This window comes from Leptodactylus fuscus, chromosome 4 (assembly GCF_031893055.1).
Source record: "Leptodactylus fuscus isolate aLepFus1 chromosome 4, aLepFus1.hap2, whole genome shotgun sequence".
Lineage (NCBI taxonomy): Eukaryota > Metazoa > Chordata > Amphibia > Anura > Leptodactylidae > Leptodactylus > Leptodactylus fuscus.
This window is the reverse complement of record NC_134268.1, coordinates 57,997,043-58,015,741: the sequence shown is the minus strand read 5'-3', so window position 1 is coordinate 58,015,741 and position 18,699 is coordinate 57,997,043. Positions and strand designations below refer to the sequence as shown.

At 42.1% G+C, this 18,699-nt stretch overlaps 2 protein-coding genes across 2 annotated transcripts in view; both read left to right on the top strand.

The window, feature by feature from the left end:
* Positions 1–18,196, top strand: part of LOC142200277 (uncharacterized) — a 65,690-nt gene extending 47,494 nt beyond the window's left edge. Inside the window, exon 2 of the mRNA XM_075270503.1 lies at positions 13,902–18,196. Within this exon, the coding sequence (XP_075126604.1) occupies positions 13,948–18,069 (4,122 nt within the window). The 5' untranslated portion in view covers positions 13,902–13,947 and the 3' untranslated portion in view covers positions 18,070–18,196. The remainder of the gene's footprint in view (positions 1–13,901) is intronic.
* The window catches only part of RP1 (RP1 axonemal microtubule associated), a 370,941-nt gene that overhangs the window by 144 nt on the left and 352,098 nt on the right, over positions 1–18,699 (top strand). Inside the window, exons 2-3 of the mRNA XM_075270496.1 lie at positions 3,013–3,670; positions 9,184–9,355. Coding sequence (XP_075126597.1) covers positions 3,013–3,670; positions 9,184–9,355 — 830 coding nt within the window. The remainder of the gene's footprint in view (positions 1–3,012; positions 3,671–9,183; positions 9,356–18,699) is intronic.

Genomic DNA, 18,699 nt, shown 5'->3' with positions numbered 1-18,699 from the left:
GAATTTTTTTTTATTAGGTCTGTAAGCGGTAGAATTATAGGAAGAGTCGATATAGATGACGTGTCATGAATACATTCTCTCAGATTAGATAGATAGACGGACATATAGATTGATACACATTGTTTATTTTGTAAATGTATATAAATAAAAAAATAAATAAATATATATACATATATATTAATAAATATATAGAGCATGGTGAAAAAGCTTTAGGGAGGAACTGAAAAGTGAGAATGCTTTCAAAAATTAAAGTGTTAATAGTTTAATTTTGTCAATTATGTGAATGAACAAAGAAGAATTCTAAATCCCATCAATATTTGGTGTTTTGTTCCTCCATCAATTCTTCTAGTTACATTAGCAGACAGGTTTTGGACGATGGGAGGTTGTTCCAAACATCTTGGAGTATTAAGCACAGATCTTCTGCGGATGTAGGTTTGGTCAAATCCTTTTGTCTCTTCATGTAATTCACGACAGACTGGGTGATGCTGAGATCAGGGCTCTGTGGGGTCCATATCATCATTTCCAGGTCTCCTCCTCCAAAGGGAGGTCACACCAAATATTGATGGGATTTAGATTTCTATTTAGTTTATTCACTTAGTTTTGAAAATTGACAAAAACTGTTATTTTTGAAAGCATTGTTACTTTCTACCAATTTACTTTTGTACCAATTTTTAACACATGCCTAAAACTTTTGCACAATTGTGTGTGTATATTTACATTGCATAATTATTTCTTCACATATGGCCTGTACATAAAAATATAGCACAAATGTAGAAATATAGCACTGACAATCTAATGTGCATGATGTCCTTCCATGGTACATGTACGTTTAGGAGGGGTCATAAGTTTATGACATTTGTTATTAAGTATAACACAAATAACACGTTTGCACCAATATCTTATGGTTTTAATTTTTACGGTGTTCACTAAGTAGAAAAATGACATTACCTGTATTCTGTGGGTCAGTACAATCACAACGATACTAAATGCATGTGGTATTTGTAATGTTTTGAAACTTAAGTTACATTTATCAGGAACTGGACTATCACATGGCTAAGATACATCTCTTGTAACAGTACAGAAAGGCAACTTCACTCATAAGCAGAAACAAGTATAGTTTGTGGCTTCTGTTTTTTATTTGTATTCAGTTCAATAAGCATAGTATGGCATATGCCTGGGGCATACACTTGGCAGCACTTTTAAAATGTATCCGCTGAATATAATGTCTGAACTCTGTGTGAACCTAGTTGTAGAAAACTTAGTATGCAATAACTCCATATGTGGACCGGGGTGCCTAGGAGCCATCGGTAAAATTCATCCAAGGGATCTATTGTACACTACATGCAAATATTAGCTGAACTCCATTGACAAAGTCCTAACTCTGCACTGACATATATTTCAGTATTAGCCTGATGACTAGTCCTTGCCTCAAACTGCTTCTGTCCTGGGATACCTGTCAGCTGTCTGGCTCTTACCTTGGACTAGCGCCCACTCAGCTCAGAACCAGGAATACCAACAAGCCTCAGGCAGCAGTAAAATGCTGCAAAATAATTGGTGACATTGGATAATTTAAATAGGACCTTTCATCTCCTCGGATACATGCGGTTTTATAGAAAGGCTTTCCCATTACGTGCCCTGGTGAAAGAGATATCAGTGCGATTATGCCCTTCCTGACAGTACTGTGTGTAGTGCTATACTGTCAGAGGGGGCGTTTATCACCCAGCCATACCGCCCTCCTGACAGTACTCGTCCATAGACTAATACTAGGGGGGAGTTCCTCACCGTTCAGCGTCATGGCTGGACAGTAAGGAACGTCTCCTCTGACAATACAGCACTATGGACAGTACTATCAGGAGGGGCGTTCCCAGCTAGACCCATATCTCTTCCCCCGGGGCACATAATGGGAAAGCCAACAACGCGCTGAATTCAGCGCGCTGTCGGCTTTCTAGCATTATATTACATCACACGTGCTCGAGAACATGAAAGGCCCTTCTTTAAACATATATAAGGTGGGCTGACTAAGTTTTGTAATATGAATGGATGGGTCTTTGGTGGGAAAACATGGGCAGCACATATGGGTCTAGCAGGATTTTTTAAAACTTTTTAACACTTGTCATTGTAAATATAAAAAACTAAATTATAAAAATTAAGAAACAAAATACTGAAATGAAAAAATACTATTCATGCCAACCCAATCCAAGTCCTATAACTAGCCTGCATAAAAAAAAATATACATATAGGGTGTCAAAACAACAGAAACAAAATAGGTAACCCTTTTAATACTTATTTTAAACATACCTATTAGAGATGAGCAAGTACTGTTCGGATCAGCCGATCCAAACAGCACGCTCGCATAGAAATGAATGGACGTAGCCGGCACGCGGGGGGTTAAGCGTCCGGCCGCCGTCAAAGCGGAAGTGCCAGGTGCATCCATGCATTTCTATGGAGCATGCTGTTTGGATCGGCTGATCCAAACAGTACTCGCTCATCTCTAATACCTATGCTATACGTCAGAGGCGTATATATAGAGGATACCAGTCGATAATGGGCCCAGGACCCTTAGGGGGCCCCAAAGGTCCATCTGACTTATAAAATAACGCACTATTTTAAAGGCTAGAAGGTAAGTCGGGGCCCCATTACAGATTCTGCATTGGACCCAGAAGCTTTCAGTTTCTACTGTATTGCTTATAAAAATTCTACTAATACATCTAGACATATTAAGGTTTTTGGGCTACCACTGTATTATTCTTCTATAGCAAAACTTTGATGTTTTGACTAAGGGTCTCATCAGCATTGGTTCTTGTTCCCAATATTCAGATTTGATGCAGTTCTGATCACTGTCCCATGCTTGGAAAAGCTCCATAATCAAGATACTTATTAATGATGGATCAGACCTGGCATCTTCAGTTGTCCATACACATAACGCATGCATGCTTAGTGGTAGGCGAGGGGGGAGGGGGTCACTCACTGTATTTTAACGCTATTTTATACTATCATCTGTATTTATTTTAGATTGCTGCCAAGAATGAGCGAAACCACCTCAACCAACATCTCAGTTGCTCAAACCAATTCTGCAGACAGTATACAGGCATCTTCCACTAGACCTTCACGAATGACAGATCCTAGCCTTACCAAGAGGATATGTTTCTACAAAAGTGGAGACCCAAGGTTCAGTGGAATAAAAATGGTTGTCTCCAATCGATCCTTTAAGACATTTGATGCTCTGCTGGACAGCCTCTCTAAGAAAGTTCCTCTGCCTTTTGGAGTTAGAAATATAACAACTCCTCGTGGAATACACCGTATAACCACTCTGGAAGAGCTAGAGGATGGTAAATCCTACATCTGCTCCCATCAAAGAAAGATAAAGCCAATTAACCTTGAACGAGCAAGTAAGAAGCCGTTGCTTTGGCAAAGTAGTAGGCCGATCAGCGCTCGACGTCGGGCTTTGCAACTTGCTCGCCAAAATGAAATTGCACCATTTCAAAGGGAAAACACTGTTGTGCTTGGAAGCTCAAAAAACTTTGTGATCTTCAAAAATGGAGATAAAGAGTCAAAACATAATCTAGTGCTGAACAAGAAATCTATTCAAAACTTTGATGTATTTCTGGATCAAATTTCTGAAATTATGCAATTTCCTGTATACAAACTCTACAACACTGATGGAAGGAGGGTAAGAGCATAAGGAACCTACCAAGTGTATTATAGTACTTAGTGTTGCCCCATCACAGACGAACATTGCAATTTGGTAGCAACCAGGCTTCCAAAATCCTCCTCAACGAACAGCTGATTTTCTCAGGAAATCTTAATACGAGCTGCTCATTTAGTTTTTAATAGGTGTTGTAAGGGAAATGTAGTGATAGGTCTCATTCACATGGGGACCCCCCGAATGGACTACCGAATGCATTTGCAAACGGTGTGCAGTGAAATCACATGGATCCCCATAGACTATAATGGGGTTTGTGTGCTTGCCGCGAGATCTCCGCAGGGAACATGCGGACAGGAAAGTACTTCACAATTTACTTTCCTGTCTGCATGATTCATGCGGGCAGCACGCGGAGAGCACACAGACCCCATTATAGTCTATGGCAGGGGTGCTCACACTTTTTCAGCATGTGAGCCACTTTATAAACTGACCAAGGCAAAAGATCTACTACCCACTTATTGTGGCCGGGGCGGGCGGGTGCGTGTCTGTGGCGGGGCCGGGCATGTGGGTGGGGTCTGGCGGAGCGTGAGAGCAGGAGACAGTGGCATTCTGTGGCTGCCCAGGGATCCGCGGTGTCTGCTTGTTCACAGCGCAGGCTGAGAGTTATCTCTGGACACTGGCAGGCTGGGGCTGCGGCTGTGGCAGCCCCGCCTGCCAGTGTCCGGAGATGACTCTCAGCCTGCACTGTGAACAAGCAGCACCCCGGCTCCCTCCATCCCTAAGAGCGGGGAGCACGTCATCCCCCGGAGCTGCTGCTGCCCGGCCTGCAAGTGTCCGGAGTGCTTGTTCACAGATCATGCTGAGAATCGACTCTCAGCCTGCACTGTGAACAAGCAGACACTGGGGATCCCTGGCTGCATCCTGCGATCGACCCATACGTCCTTTGCGATAGCCCGGTAGATCGCGATCGACGTATTGGGCACCCCTGGTCTATAGGGTCCGTGTGGTTTCACTGCACACTGTTTGCAAATGCATTTGATAGTCCATTCGGGGGGTCCCCATGTGGACTTCCCGAACGGATTACCAAATGCAGATGTGAACCAAGGGTAACCTGCAACTGGCCATCCATATAATACACAGATAGGCTGAACCTGCTAGTTTGATAGCATCTGCTTGCTAGTATGTCCCTGATCTAGCTCACAAAGTGGTTTCATAAAGTGAGAATTATGCAGAAAGGCTTTGGTGACGGTTTTGAGTCAAAGCAAGGTGTGAATACAAAAAAAAAAAAAGTATTCCTGAAAGTTTGAGACTTCACCGTCCTTTTTATCCAATCATGTGGTTAACAAGAACTGCATATGTGATTGCAGTGTAGTAGTGTATATGGAAAGGGTAAGATACCCCACTACGTAGTAGCGTTACAGTCGTTATTGCTTTATGGCAACTCAGACCTAGATGGAATATGAGGCTACTTGTACATGCTGTGGTTTTACCATATTTTCAAGGCTTGCTGTGGTTTGATAAGACTGTGGTACACTCAGTTGGTTGCAGTTTTAGTTTGGCTATTAATTCAAGATAGGCGAACCTCTCAGAATCATTTCCAGTTGACTAGAGATGGACAAATCGGCTCATAACAAGCCTGGTTTGTCCCGTATATTCCAAATGGCTAGTTCTTTTACGAAACTGAACAAAAGATCTTGGGTGAACTAAAATGACTGCCACATTATACTGTGGAGTCTCCAAAAACACTCATACTCCCCTCTTGAGTCTCCTCACGGCATCCAGTGCTCTTGTGTGACATTATCAATCGAGGCTCATCACTGAGGTCTGTGATCAGGTCTCAGCAGTGATCTGGGCATGCTGAGCGTCATGATGTCTTGACACTCGGCATGCCCATGTGACCTCTGGTGACCCAATCACAAGCCTCAACTGTGACCCACAGGCCGATAACCTTACAGAAGAGCACTGGACGTCACAAGGAAAGTGACAGATGCTGTGAAGAGACCCAAGAGAGTTCATTGAAGATTTGTCTATATCTAGTGTTCATGTGGCTGAGGTCCAAGATTTGTTTCAAGGGATACACTTAAATGGGAATGCCACTTTAGGTGACTTTGGGCCCCACTTAACATAAGCACAACGATTTTGCTGCTACAGAAAATGGATGGGATTTTCTGGCTAATCTCATCCACACATATTGCAGAAAAATATCCACAGTGACTATGCTGTGATTTAAAAAAACGTTGCATTTTTGTAAATTGAGGCCTGTCAGTTATACCTACAGAAACGCTGGCATTTTCCGTATAGGTGTAATTGAAGCAGGAAATTGAAAAGCACCTTGGGAAAAAACGCAATGCGTTTCCTCGCCATTTTTCCCACAGCGCTTTTTGGCTGTGACTTGCAAAGTGGGGCCTTATCCTTAAGTATACTTGCTTTCAGACACCCTGCCATGTCTCCCTGCGCTTTGTGCCCAGGGCACGTGCCCCGCTTAACCCCCCCTCAGCTTGTGGAAGTTCCAATGGATTTTTTATCCAGTCTGCGGTCCTATGGCACAGCTGCTTCTGGGCTCTTCCTGTGAGGTAGTTTTCAATACTGGGGGTTACAGATCAATTGGTTAGTACAGGCTCTGGTTATCAGACCCCCAGTGATTGGATGATGATGACCTAGGCTGCGAATAGGCCATCAATATAAAAAAAAAAAAAAAAAAAAAAAACACACCTGGGGCCCAGAAAACTGCTTTCATCAACGTTGCATTTGTCTCTTGCCTTATCTTTTGGCACAATGCACTATTATGTCTTAAGTGTAACACCCCTTCAGACCTCACTCTATAGGAAGGGTGTGTGTATCTTTAAATTCGCTATGGCGCAGTGCCTCCACCCGAATCTTTCTCGGAGCTCTGTAGGAAGGCAGGAGGGTTGTCCTCTTCTGCCAGGGGTTGACTCGGGAAACCCCTGCCTAAGCTCAGTACACACTCACAGAAATAGGGGTAAAACAACCGCGGAATATTTATTGGGATAGAAGTAAATAGGAATGTGCTCAGGAGAGCAAATTGCAAAAGTAGAAAGGTAAGATAGCATATAACATAACATATAAACAATCCAGCGGTTGCTCCTTTGTAACCATGAGCTATAAATGCATGCCAGGCCTGGCAGATATAATAGTATAAATGGATCCCCTAATATTCTAAACTCTGGGGAATACAGGATTAATGTACAATGACCTACACAAAGTACATAGATAAGTTGGCGCACACAAACTCCACATAGCTAGCTGCATGTACCAAATCTCCCCTAATAAAGCTGCAGCAACATAAATAACTCAGTCCATCAGTTGGGGCCCTGTTGCCGCGGGTGTTGGCGCGCTTGCTGGAACCGTTGGTGCACTTAGGATTACTGTCCTCCAGAAATGCGTAGTTCCCACAACAACTCTATAACACAGTTCAGCAGTGGCTACTCACAACTCCCAGACACATAGGTGCATTCACTTCCAGAATTCTGCTTGGCTCTGCAGCAATCAAGTCCTGGTGGAGCGGGGCAGGATCCGCCTGTGTGATGAGACAAGGGGTCTCTCTAGAGCCAAGTTGTAGAGCTGTCTAGCTGCAGTGTGACCTCCTCTCCTGGTCTTGGCTGCTGTGCTGGCTGGACTGTCCCTGGAGCTCTGTCCTGTGTCTGCAGGTGCTGGACTCTCTGCTCTTCCAACCATGAGGTCCCCTCATCCCCTTACTGCTTTTTCTTGACCCACAATCCCCTTCTCCCCCAATCCTCTGCAGCTCCTCCCCTAGGTGGCAGGGGCATATAGAAGCAGGTGGGGCTGAGATAGGTAATCCAGGGTGTCTGTACAGTGTTGCCTACTCCTGTTACTTTACCCCTAGCAGGGGTTACATAAGGAAGAGTGCTATAGAGCAGGGAGAGCTGTGCAAATTGATATGTAGTTTTGTGAGAAAAGATTAAAAAATAACTTGTCATTTATTAAAGGAATTCATTCGTTCAAATTAAATTTTTTTTTCTCCCTAACATGTAGGAATAGCCTTAAGAAAAGCTATTCTTCTCCTACCTTTAGATGTCTTCTCAGTGCTGCCGTTTGGTAGAAATCCAGGTTTTCTTCTATATGCAAAAGAGTTCTCTCTCAGCACTTGGGGCATCCCTAATGCTGCGAGAGAAATCTCCAGCGTCACCTCTATCTTTGCCTGGAATGGCCTCTCCCTGCATCTTCTTCCGGCGCTGGATTCAAACTTCTAGGTATGCGCAGTCGGCTCTGCCGTCAGGCCTCAGGCAGGGCCGACTGCTCATGGCCGTGGCCATTTTCTTGTGGCCGCTTACCCCAGCTTATTGTGTAAGCAGTCACAAAAAAATGGCCACTTACACCAGTTCACTGTGTAAGCGGCCACTGGAAAATTGCCATGGGCATGCGCAGTTGGCTCTGACCGAGGCTTGATGGCAGAGCCGACTGCACATGCCTAGAAGTTTGAAGCCAGCGATGGAAGAAGACACAGGGAGAAGCCATTCCAGGCGAAGATGGAGGCGGCGCTGGAGAGTTCTGACACTGGATGCCCCCAGTGCTGTTTGAGCGCTGAGGCCCGCCCCCAGTGCTGCGAGAGAACTCATTTGCAAACAGAAGAAAACCAGGATTTCTACCGAACGGCAGTGCAGAGAAGACATCTAAAGGTAGGGGTTAGAATAGCCTTTCTTAAAGGGGACCTTTCATCAGATTGGGCACAGGTAGTTCTATATACTGATGGAAAGCTGACAATTTGCTGAATTCAGCGCACTATCGGCTTTCCCGATCTGTGCCCCGGGTAAAGCGCTATCGGTCCCGGTACTGTAGCACTTTACAGTCAGCAGGGCGTTTCTGACAATTAGCCAGGGATGCCCTTCTGCCCAGCAGCGCCCATCATGCTGTAGAGTGTGAGCGGGGAGGAACGCCCCCTCCCTCTGCTCCCAGTGCTCGTCCATAGATGAGTATTATCAGGAGGGGAGGGGGGCGTTGCTCCCCGCTCCACAGTACAGCGCGATAGGCGCTGTGGGACAGAAGGGTGTCTATGGCTAACTGTCAGAAACGCCCCCTTCTGACTGTAAAGCACTACGGTACCGGGACCGATAGCACTTTACCCGGGGCACAGATCGGGAAAGCCGATAATGCGCTGAATTCAGCGCACTGTCAGCTTTCCAGCAGTATATAGAACTGCCTGTGCCCAATCTGATGAAAGGTCCTCTTTAAGGCTATTTCTACATGTTAGGGAGAAAAAAATCTCACTAACTATAATTCTGAAGGACAAAATGACGGACAGCTGCTTTTGTATGAGCGTGCATGTATGAGTTGTCAGGGAGTTGTTAATATATGAGCTCTCAAGGCTGGATTGGCTTTGCCCCATAGACTCATAAGCCTAGAGTATTACATGACTGAAATCAGCTCCTCTGCTTTGTCACAAAATGTGTTGCAAATAGGGTACAATGGCAGATTTTTAATTATTTATCATGGTTATTAAGATGTCCTATGTTTTTAGACTTCTGCTTCTAAAAGAGTACGTCTTGTGTTTTCCTCTTCAGATTCTTAGCACTAATGCTCTTCTTCTGAGCTCTGGGACAGTGGTGGCCGCTGGCAGAGAACCTTTTAAGCCAGGAAATTATGAGTCTGAGAGGGAATTTCTACCTGCGAAACTACCTGGGATCTCTCATCGAGTATTTCCTAAATCGAGATCAAAATCAGAAATGAAAAGCCGTGAGTAGAATATATCTAACAAGCCTTTCACTATGAACGCTCATTGACTACTTGACATCACACACGTAACTAATATGGACAGTTCAGATGAACTGGCACCTTGGCAATTACAAATAGCCGAGTATGTCCTTGTTAAAAAGACACCGATTGGAAGTGTACCAAGAAGCTGTCAGAGAAACTGCTCCGATAATGCACATGACTTATAGATGGAGTATAGCTTAGCTTGTCATTACAGAAAAGTTGACTTATTACTTGAAACAACTTGTCATAATATCACAGGAGTGTCAAAGCTCGGTGCTCCCCCCCAAAATAGTTTGATTGAAAATCTAGCTATGCAAAATTTGCATATTATGCCATATTTTAATAAACAAAAATTTAACATATGTTTATAACGAAACTCAAGATGTCGATTTTTGTACATATGTATTCAACCCATTTGACTTACAGATAAAGTACGGACATATTGATATCAATATAATTACTTACGTCAGATTTTTTTTTATACAAACAGAGACGTGATGAAATATATAATGTCACAGATGTCCATTAACATCTATGGGTTGTAGATGACCAATAAAGTGCAGGGGTTAGGGAAAACAACGAATGGCAGATGACATCTATGTACTTTTAATTTTTCAATGATCAAACTCAATACAAGGTATAGCATGTTCTTCTCTACAAATGGTTGATCTGTTTGTCATAGATGTACAAAACATGACAATTAAATCAAAGCGTCTATGTGATGTCCGTGGAAAACATTGTCAGCACACATATGGTAAAAACCTGAGGTGTGAATAGGATTTTAAAGAGGTCCTGGCTGTGATGTTCCAGATCCCTTCTGCTCAGTGGCAGATCTGGGCTTTGTGGGGACCTGAGCAATTGACTTTGGCGGGGCCCTACTTACCGGGGGATCTGGGGGGTATAATAGAGGTTGCAGGGGGGCCACTGTGGGGCATAATCGAGATTGCAGGGGCCACAGTGGAGATGAGAGAACATAATAAACACTGTTACTCACCTCTCCGGGATCCGATGTTAAAGAGGACCTTTCATGGGTTTGGGCAAAGGCAGTTCTACATACCGCTGGAAAGCCGATAGTGCGCTGAATATAGCGCACTGTCGGCTTTCCAGCGGTATATAGAACTGCCTTTGCCCAAACCCATGAAAGGTCCTCTTTAATCCTAGCAGGCTTCGGGCCTATATGGTACTGCTAGCACAGGCTTTGGGCCTATATGGTAATATACCAGACCACGTGATGTCTGGGCATTACCATATAGGCCCGAAGCCAGCTAGGAATAACATTGGATCCCGGAGAGGTAAGTAACACTGTTTATTATGTTCCCTCACCTACCCTGGGGCTCTGATTATTATACTCGGGGGTCTGAAAAGACCCCCGAGTATAATAATAGTGGCAGTGGGATCGCGGCCTGGCCCGGGCCTAGTCACTGCTGGCCTCCATGGCCTATAGTACAAGGGGAAGCGGGGGCGGCAGTGATTAGGTCCGGGGAGGTTGGTAAATAGGCCGCTACCGTAAAGGCCTATTATAAAACAAAAAAAATGTTGTTATACTTACCGATCGCGCTGCTGCTGCTCCCGCTGCCTCCGCAATCCTCTTCTCTCGGCAGATGTTTACGTATCAGCGTAGGTGGCGTGATGACGCCGCCTACGCTGATATGTAGATATCTGAACCAGCGCACAGAGAGCAGCAGCTGTCCTGCACTGGTTCAAAGAAAAAAAAAAATCGCCCGGGCTGGCGGCTCCGGGCTCGCCCGGCCCTGGATCTGCCCCTGCTTCTGCTGAAGACACGGATTGGCCTTAGCGGTCGCATGTGACGGAAATTTTTTAAAAAAAATATAAAAAAATTAAACAGAATAGAACACATCTAATCGTACATAAATAAAGTGAAACACATATACATTAGGAATCTCGGTGTCCAAAAACTTGGAGTCGAACTGCGTGACTTTTTATTTTTTTACCTTGTTTCACCTCCGATAAAATTTTTTATAAAAAGTGATCAAAAATGATCTCTAAAATGATATAAGTAAAGCGTACATCTGCCCTCACAAAAATGAATCCCCATATATGGAAATATAGAAATGTTATGGGTGTCAGAATATGGTAACTCCAGGAATTTTTTATTTTTTTTTTGCAAGGTTTTGGATTTTTTAAGTGGTTAAAAGGTAGAAAAAAATAATAATATTGGAATCTCTGGAATCATACTAACCCACAGAATATAGGTGAAAATGCCACAATATTCTGAATTAAGTGATATCTTTATGAAGTGCTCTTTGAAAGGAAAAATACAAAAGTTATGCCTTATAGAAGATGCGAGTTAATCATAGATAATCTATTTAGCTAAAATGTATTCATTTACAATATATTGTGGACTTTCAGCTAAATTCTCATTTCCATTTTAGTGTATCTGTGCCATTTTTCAGCAAGTCTCACTTTGCAGTGAATGAGACCAAATGAGTCTACCAAAGTCACATGCTCAACCAATCTACTGCTATATCCTGTATTCTAAGAGAGCTGGCTCACACTAGCCAAGGAGTCCCTAAGCACCAAAGCCTGGGTAACAGTAACACTTTGGAGGCCTAAAGGATTCTTACGATAGGTTCACACTACAAATCGGGTTTCTGTTCTTTCGGGACTCGAAAAACAGGAACCCTATCTGCTTAAAAATCAGTTCTCTGTGGACACCCGCAGACCCCATAGACCATATTAGGGTCTGCTGGGTTTCTGCCCAGCAGAATGGGGGACAGAGTCCACAAATGGTCATACAACGCTAGTGTAACCATAACCACAGCCATATGAGAAAACACCAGTATTATAAATGACACGAAGCAGGTGAGGTCTCTGCTACAGATTTTAGCATTTAGGTTACAGGAATGTGAAGCTATCTCTGCAAGGCAGTTTACTGCAAGGAAATCACAAGCACAAGAAGCAACATATATTATAGGGATTCTCCCATTAAAAACCTTTTTTTTCTCCCTAATACATCGGAATAGCCTTAAGTGAGGCTATTCTTCTCCTACCCTTAGATGTCTTCTCCGTCTCGCTGTTCGATTAAAATCCCGTTTTCTACCGGTATGCAAATGAGTTCTCTCACAGCACTGGGGGCGGGCCCAAGCGCTCAAACAGCACTGGAGGCGTCCTCAATGCTGCGAGAGAACTCTCCAGCGCCGCCTCCATCTTCTTCAGGAACGGGGTCTTTACCACATCTTCTTCCAGGGGTTGGCTTCAAACTTCTAGGCCTAGGGCAAAGCCGACTGCACATGCCCGCTGGTCACAAGAAAATGGAAGTTTACAATACTCTGTAAGCGGCCATTTTCTTGTGGCCGGCGGGCATGCGTGGTCAGCTTTACCCTAAGTCTGAGGCCTAGAAGTTTGAAGCCAACCCCCGGAAGAAGATGCGAAGAAGAGCCCGTTCCTAAAGAAGATGGAGGTGGCGCTGGAGAGTTCTCTCACAGCATTGGGGACACCCCCAGTGCTGTTTGAGTGCTGGGGACCGCCACCAGTCCTGCGAGAGAATCATTTGCATACTGTCGGAAAACGGAATTTTAACTGAACGGCGAGATGGAGAAGACATCTAAAGGTAGGAGAAGAATAGCCTCTCTTAAAGCTATTCCGACGTGTTAGGGAGAAATAAAGTTTTTAATGGTAGAATCCCTTTAATCATATTATTATATAATAATTGGTCCATAGATATACCGAAACAGCATTTAGGATACTTTAGTTTTTTTATGCAACAACATCTCTTTAACATATCTACACATGCTACAATAATCTTTTTTTTCATGCTATTCTCATTCTTATACTTAATTTGTTTCACTTATCCTAACTTTCTATTTTGTCTCTTTCTTTTTCTCTTTCCTGGCTGTTTTTTGGTCTTCACCTGGCGATATCTACTCTACACCTCCTCTTACTTCTCATCTATTCTTGCCTTTATGGATTATATTTGAACATTAGAAGTAAAATCTAATGAATCTCTTTTAACAAATCTGAATACTCAAGATCACATTCATGATTCAACCAATGCAGATCATAACTCTGTAGATTATTCCCACATACATAACAATGAAATACATCTGACTCAACAGTGGCCCCAATCTGGAGAAGAACTACCAGTCATTTCACCTGGGGACAACATTGAAAAAACTGTCCATCTAAATTCTGATGGCACTATGACTGTAGAGATGAAAGTTCGCTTTAAACTAAAGGAGGATGAAACCATAAATTGGGCAACTACCGTAAGCCGAGCTGAGCTGTTTCAAAATACAAAGAGGATATTTCGTTCTTCTATTAAACCAGAAGTTCAAACATTACGTGTTCTAGATTCCCCTATAAGAACACGGAACATAAATTGCAAATCCAGAGATGAAGGCATAAACTCAATGGAAGTTAAACAGCTTAGTCATATTGAAACAGTTGCCAATCAAATACAAGACAATGACATTAATATTAATAAATATAGAACATCTTCTACAAGAAATGAAAAGTCTACTTTTTACCGACCTCCAACACCTGGTATTAGGAAAGGCCAAGAGAGAAAGTTATCAATCAGAAGAGCATCAGAGGTGACCCTCCAAGAAACCATGAAACAGATGTTCTCTTTCAGTGAAATGGAAAATGAGACAATGCAACATAGAAATGACTTGGAGGATCAGTGTAGTAAAGAGGAGCAAACATTGACCGGCAATGCCGACTCAAATGAAGCTAGCCTGAAGCAAAATGAAATAGATGAAACAAATGAAGAAAACTTTGGAATGTTAGAGACCACTCACATGGAGATGTTACATAAGAATACAGTATATGACAAAGGGGTGAAGACAAGTGAAAGAAGTAATTATATGTCTTTTACAGAATTGTCTAAAAGAGAGAGACCAAATTCAGCAGGAAAGCAAAAATTTCAACAAGAACAATTTCAATTTAAGCAAATCAAGAGATCCATGAGCGCCTCCATTACCGTCTCTGAGCAGACCCCATTACAAGAGGAATTAAAACACTCAGATATAGAACTGAGTGATAGAGAAGGTTTGGATACTGTAAACCAAGAAAATGAAATAGCACAAATGGTAGACATTCCTTCTGAAATTCATAAAACAATAGACTACACCTCAGCCATTTCTGGACAGAAAGTAGAAAAGAATTCTGAAAATGACACTGGTATTAGTAATGATAACTATTCTACTACATCCTCCTTGGGACCAAAGAAGAAGAAAAAGAAGAATAACCCCAAAAAGAATTTGCAGACCAGTATTCCAAAAGAAAATACAAACTGTCTGGATTTTCCACAAGTAGAACATGGAAAATTTGGAGAAGAACAAAATTCAACAGCAAAGAATATTGTGTTTGAAGAAATATTTCCTCCTCATATTCATTCAAATTCTTCTGAATTAAGTACAACACGAAGATTAAAGGGCAATAAGCAAATGGCAAAAGTGAAGCCAAGATCTCTAAAAACTAATGATGAACTTGTACATGATAGTAATCAAAATGCTGAGAATACAGAAGATACGAAAGTCAGTGCTGAGCATATATCCAAAAAGAACGTAGCAGACTACAGCAATGGCATTGCCTCAAATGAAGCAGTACTTTATGACAATCGCCAAACACAATGTCCTCTAATGGAGAGTAAACCGGTGCCAGAAGAAATAATACCTAAAAAGAATTCAAGAGCTAAAAGTTCACAGAAAAAATCAAAGAAGCAAAAAAGCCTAAACAAGAAAAAAAATAGTATAGGAACTGAAAGTAAAGCCACAAATGGCTCAGATGGCTTAGATGGCTTAGATTCAGAAATAAATAGCTCTCCGACGCTCCAAAATGCTCTTGAAAGCTATGTTCAAAGCTGGTTAAAGAACATATTTCCAAATGTTGCCTTCCCTGTTCTTCAACCCTATTTGATTACAAAGTTAGAAGAAGAAGCTACAAATTCTGTCAGAAATTCTAGTAACGGCTCGTCCCAGCCTTATGTAGAAATAAAAAACCTTGGTGGAGAAGTACGTGGAAATGCCAATGGTTGCCAGAACAAACCTACACTTGAAAATCAAGTTGGATATACAAGTTCAATAGAAGAAAAAGAGATACCTATCCAACATGTCCAACCATTCGATGAGGAAGTTGTCTCCTCTTTTATGGAAAAGAGTAAATACTTGGCGGAATTATTTGCCCAACAGTTTAACGATTTTGGCTGTGATGTAGTTACTGAAAATAGAGAAGATAAAGAGGTCATAATGAGAATGGGAGACTTCCCCAAAAAGCCAAGTTCTGATGCCGCGGTACAGGTGGAAAATAATAACTCAGACTGTGGGTTAATGGAGAAATTGTTATCAGAAGAATTTGGGATGTCCCCAAAAACCATTCCATCATCCAAATGTAGACGACTAGAGAAGTCCATTAGTCTTCCAAATTCTCCATCCAGACCAGAGTCTTCATCACCTCAGGTTCTGCTAGCATGGTTGATAGTGTTACATTTAAAGCAGAGCATGTCCCATATTGTAGAAAATGTATCTAGTAAGTCAAACAATAGTTCTGCAATATTCACCTTGCTTCAATCGTTGAAAAAAATAGCCATAACAGAAAAAGCAGATGACTTGAAGGCCATCGTTCTAAGTTTACAAGAGTCGGCACTGAGCTCTAACTCACCCACAAGAAGTATTGCAAGTGTGAAAGAACCAGCACCTAGTCATGAATTTCCAATGAATCAGCCTAATAGTACAGAAAGATATACTGAATGTATTACTGAAAGTAATCACAACATACCAAGTATCAAGGAAACATGGGAAATATCTGATGCAATAAAAAATGAGGATCTGAATGATGACATAGATGACTTTCGGTTTTTTGCAACTCAACCATATAGAGAGCTCTCTGGTGAATTTAGTCAAAATGAAAATGATAGAAATTTAGAAGAGCACAGTCTCTCGGAATATCAATATTCATTGCAAAATGCAGCGACTGATTTGTTAGAGAGAACAGAACTAATACCGAATAACAAACAGATGATTGAGGAACATCCCTTAGATCGATCACCAAGACATTCACCTTCACTGATGTCCAACTATAATGTTGATGACATTGTGGGTGCTCACCCCATGTCATCTCCCAAAATTTCAAGAGTTAAAATGATGGTGCAAGAAATGGAGCAAAGGAAGTTTTCTTCTCAGTACTGTGAACAACAAAAGTGTCTGCAAAGTCCAATTTCTTCAGATTGGTCAGACTATAGACAAGACAGTGAAGAGAGCTTGAGCGATACCTTGAGAGCATCTAGTGAAATTATGACTGAGAGTGGAGAGGAGCAGATACATGAGAAGCCTTTGAAAACAGGATACGTTAGGCGAGCCATTGAACGACTTTACGGCAAAGCAGAATCTATAATTCGGCCTTCTAAAAGTCCTAACAATATATCATCTAGCAAAAAATGTCACAATAATGGAAATAATGAATATTTGACCTTCAGCAGTCAAGACCAGCAGTCTGTATCCAAAGAAAATCTAACAAGGTCAATATCTAGTCCAAGTAACAAAAGCATGAAAGTGGGTAGTTTAAAGAGTGCCTCACTACCCATGCTTGATGCTGCTGGTGACCACGATGGTGAAATTTGCCAAAAACCTGGTTCTTCTCAGAGTAATAAATCACACAAGCATAAAGATGGTCACAAGGGCATGAGTATAAACAATGGCGTACTCATAGATAAAGGGCGATGGCTGCTAAAGGAGAACCATTTGCTAAGAAGGTCACCACCTGAAGCAACTGGAATGTATGTTAATCTAGATACAACGTCTGCTGACACGTTGCTTGACACTACTAGCGATGACATCCCTTATATGCATTCTGCTTGCAGAGTAAATCAACCAATAGCTGAAATATCTTCTTCAGAAATTGAAGATTTGGCTAAACCTCACCATTATACTTGTAATTACTTCAATATGCCCCATGGCAGTGATTCAGAACCCTTTAATGATACATTGAGTACACGCTCCAAAGTCCGTCCCAAATCTTCTGGTGCTGTAGTTAAAAGCAAAACCCATGATGCCATCTCATTGGAGTCTATAGAGAAATGTGGTGGCATAAGTGCAAGTTTACCATCATTCGCCACAGTAGATTTCCATATGTCTGATAACAAAGTCCATCCCTTACAAGAACCTGATGCTGATGAGACTAGAAATGATCAATCCCCTAATACTTCAAGGAGAAGCCAAGGACAAGTAAGAGAACAGGATTCACTGGACAAGCTTCAGTTCATTTGTGGTCAGCACTGTCCAATCCTAAGTGCAATAATTCTTCCCGTAAATGAAGGAGATAGAGGATTTGCTTACTGCAGCCCATATGATATAGAGAATCTTCTGTATCTACAGCCTTTGTCCATAAACACATTAGACACTGCATTGTTAAATGATTGTACCCATATGGATGAAAATAACAATATACAATACTACAAGAAGAGAGGTCCAGGCAATACCTGCTGTGACAGTGAGGTTATTACTTTTGATGATCGTTGCAAAAACTTAAAAACTTACAACAACCTAAAGAAAAGTAGTGACTGCCTGTCTGAACTGTATCCAAATATAGCAAACAAAATTGCCAGACTAATTAATCTATACAAGGACATTCACTCTGACAATATGTACCAAGCACTTACATGCATGGGAAATGATGAGAATAACAATGTCCTGCTTTATCATACTACGTCAAAAAGCAATTTGACACTCTGTTAGTTGTCTAATATATAGATCCTATTTACCCCGTAGCAAACAATAGAGCATGCTATGAATGTAAAAAATGGGGCTCCTCTAGTTAGTCTAAACAGGACAGGAGAAGGGACCATTCAGTGTCTAAATAATACCTCAAAATAGCAAATGCAATACTGATAAAGTTTCTTTGTGGCACAGGGCACTGAACATTTACATGCTCCACTCTCAGGTTGACCTATGTGGCCTCTTGGTGGATGCCTTAAAACACAGTGACCCTGGGCAATTGCACTGTCTTTCATCCCCTAAAACAGACTCTCTCTAGTCAGAAGATACTACTGATGTAAAAATTATTTGCAATTAGTTCCCATTTCCATTCCGTGGTAGATTTCTTAAAAAGTGGGGCATTGTGTGCCATCCCCTAAAACTGACCCTGTCTCTAGTCAGAAGATGTTCTATACCAGGGATAGGGATCGTACGGCTCTCCAGCTGTTGCAAAACTACAACTCCCAGCATGTATACTTGCTCTGCTGTTCTTGGAACTCCCATGGAAGTGAATGGAGCATTTTGGGAGTTGTAGTTTCACAGCAGCTGGAGAGCCGAAGGTTCCCTATCTCTGCTCTATAGGGTAGCACTAAGGTCATAGATTGGCATTGC